Source organism: Austrofundulus limnaeus, unplaced genomic scaffold, assembly GCF_001266775.1.
Source record: "Austrofundulus limnaeus strain Quisiro unplaced genomic scaffold, Austrofundulus_limnaeus-1.0 Scaffold1139, whole genome shotgun sequence".
NCBI lineage: Eukaryota > Metazoa > Chordata > Actinopteri > Cyprinodontiformes > Rivulidae > Austrofundulus > Austrofundulus limnaeus.
In genome coordinates, this window is record NW_013953541.1 from 57,026 (window position 1) to 59,420 (window position 2,395).

A 2,395-nucleotide genomic window follows, 5' to 3' on the forward strand; every position below is an offset into this window, starting at 1 on the left:
TGTGAGGTTAGTTTAGGGTCAGGTAGGTACCTGTGAGGTTAGTTTTAGGATAAATGGTCAGGGTTAGGTATAAAATTACCAAAAAATGAATGGAAGTCGATGTAAAGTCCTCACAAAAATAGAGAGATTGTGTGTTTATATAAACTTTATATTCATACAGAGAAACATGATGCAGCTTCACTTTTGCCTGGATTAAGTGTTAAACTCAGGGTGGTCCTGGTCTGAGGGTGGTGATCTTTACACACACACACACACACACACACACACACACACACACACACACACACACACACACACACGTCAAAGCAAAACAAAGCAGAGGAGACTTATGCCTCACAGCTGCTCTTATACAAACCCAACATGTTTGTTGAACGTGGGATTTCCTGACTGTCTGTAAACGCACCAGTGTTGTGTTCATGTGTACAGTTTGTCCTGGAGGGACTGCAGGAATGTCCCCTGATGTTGGACAGCTGTCCCCCTCAGGGGACACCAGAGGGACAGGTTATTGATGAGAGGACAGGTTCCTGTGATCTGATCAAAGGTTCTGGATCAGTTCCTGTTCCTGAACCTTCTCAGAGGAAAGCTTTGACCTCTGACCTGATTCAGACTCATGAACTGGAGTTGAAAGTTTCACCAAGCATCAGAACCAGAACCAGAACCTTTCAGTCACATTTTTCTTTTCTTTGATGTTTTTATAGTTTGTTTTCTGTAAAACCAGAACTGACCAGAACTGTTGCTGCTGACTCTGCTGTCAGAATCAGGTCTGGGTTCGCCTGAAGGGTCCTATTTGGACCCTGCAGGTTCTGGGTTCTGAGGTCTGGTATGAATTAGATGATGTGACACCGCTGACCGGCCTTTCACAGCTCATTGCAGGCTGTCCAATCAGAGCGCAGCGAGCGTGACGGCTGTTTATTTATTCACAGAGCTGGAAATGGACCGGACCTGAAACACTGGAACCCTTCAGAACTCTGAACCCATTAGCACCCGGCTGGTTCTGGAGCAGCAGGTTCTCCTTGTTTTTCTGTAAAACCTTTAGTTTAAATGTTCTGATGGAGGCAGGAGGTCAGGAGATCTGCAACCAGCTCAACAAGAAGAGAAACTCAACCAAACAAGACGTTTTTGTTTGAAACATTATTTATTGTTTTCTTCAGTTTGAGTGAATTATTCAGACATGATGACAGCAGGAAACGTAGTGCAGATAGATTCACACAAGAAAACTTCAAATCACACAAACCATGCCTTTAAGTTCTTACTGGCTGTAACGGGGCGAGGCGTTCAGGTACCCAGAGTTTAAATAAAATGTGACATAAACATTAAGAGTCGTGCAGGAGGAGGATAAACACTGAATGTAGCTGCAAACATCAAACACTCATGATGACTTTAAATCACTTCTAAATATGTTTACAACAACAACAACAACAACAACAACAACAACAACAACAACAACAACAACAACAACAAGATGGGATTATTTACAGAAGAGAATCACTGCCTCCTGCTGGACGGATGGAGGAACAACAACTCATCAGTTCGAGCTGCAAAGGGTTAAACCAGGAAAGGCACTTATGGGGAGGGAGGGGGGGGGGTCTCATAATACCAATAAATAAAATCATTAACTAGAAATAAACTCTGGTGTCAGTTTTGATCTGATGAACAGAAAAACCTCAGATTGTCTGTCAGTTTTCGTTGCTTCTTTCCATCAGATTTCAGCTGATTCACTGCAGGATCTGCTGAGTCACTGCAGGATCTGCTGAGTCACTGCAGGGCTCTCTTCAGGCTCACGGCTCGGATCAGCTGCTCGACTCGACGCTCACGGTGGGACACGATGGAGGGAGGGGTTTCCAACACGAACACGAACCAGGACAGGAAGTTCACTCCGCCGCCATCTTCTCGATGTGCTCGCTCAGCAGCTTGTACTGTTCTGCAGAAAGTCCAAACATCTGGGTCAAAACTACGAGTGAGCTCTGAGATAAACCCACAGCCTCACAGCATTTATTCACCTGCTGGAAACCACTTTAGAATAACGAAAACCAGCTGAAAACAGGAGGACACATGTTGACACATGTTGAGACATGTTAAGGACATGTTGACACAAGTTGAGACATGTTGAGGACATGTTGACACAAGTTGAGGACATGTTGAGGACATGTTGAGGACATGTTGACACATGTTGAGGACATGTTGAGGACATGTTGAGACATGTTGAGACATGTTGAGGACATGTTGACACATGTTGAGGACATGTTGAGGACATGTTGACATGTTGAGGACATGTTGACACATGTTGAGGACATGTTGAGGACATGTTGAGGACATGTTGAGGACATGTTGACACATGTTGAGGACACATGTTGAGGACACATGTTGAGGACACATGTTGAGGACACATGTTGAG

General features: G+C 44.4%; 1 protein-coding gene across 1 annotated transcript in view; it reads right to left on the reverse strand.

The window, feature by feature from the left end:
• Nucleotides 1–1,116: 1,116 nt before the first annotated feature.
• The window catches only part of kiaa0513 (KIAA0513 ortholog), a gene marked incomplete at its 5' end in the record, with an annotated part of 9,476 nt that continues 8,197 nt past the window's right edge, over nt 1,117–2,395 (reverse strand). The window contains 1 exon segment of the mRNA XM_014030911.1: nt 1,117–1,921. Coding sequence (XP_013886365.1) covers nt 1,872–1,921 — 50 coding nt within the window.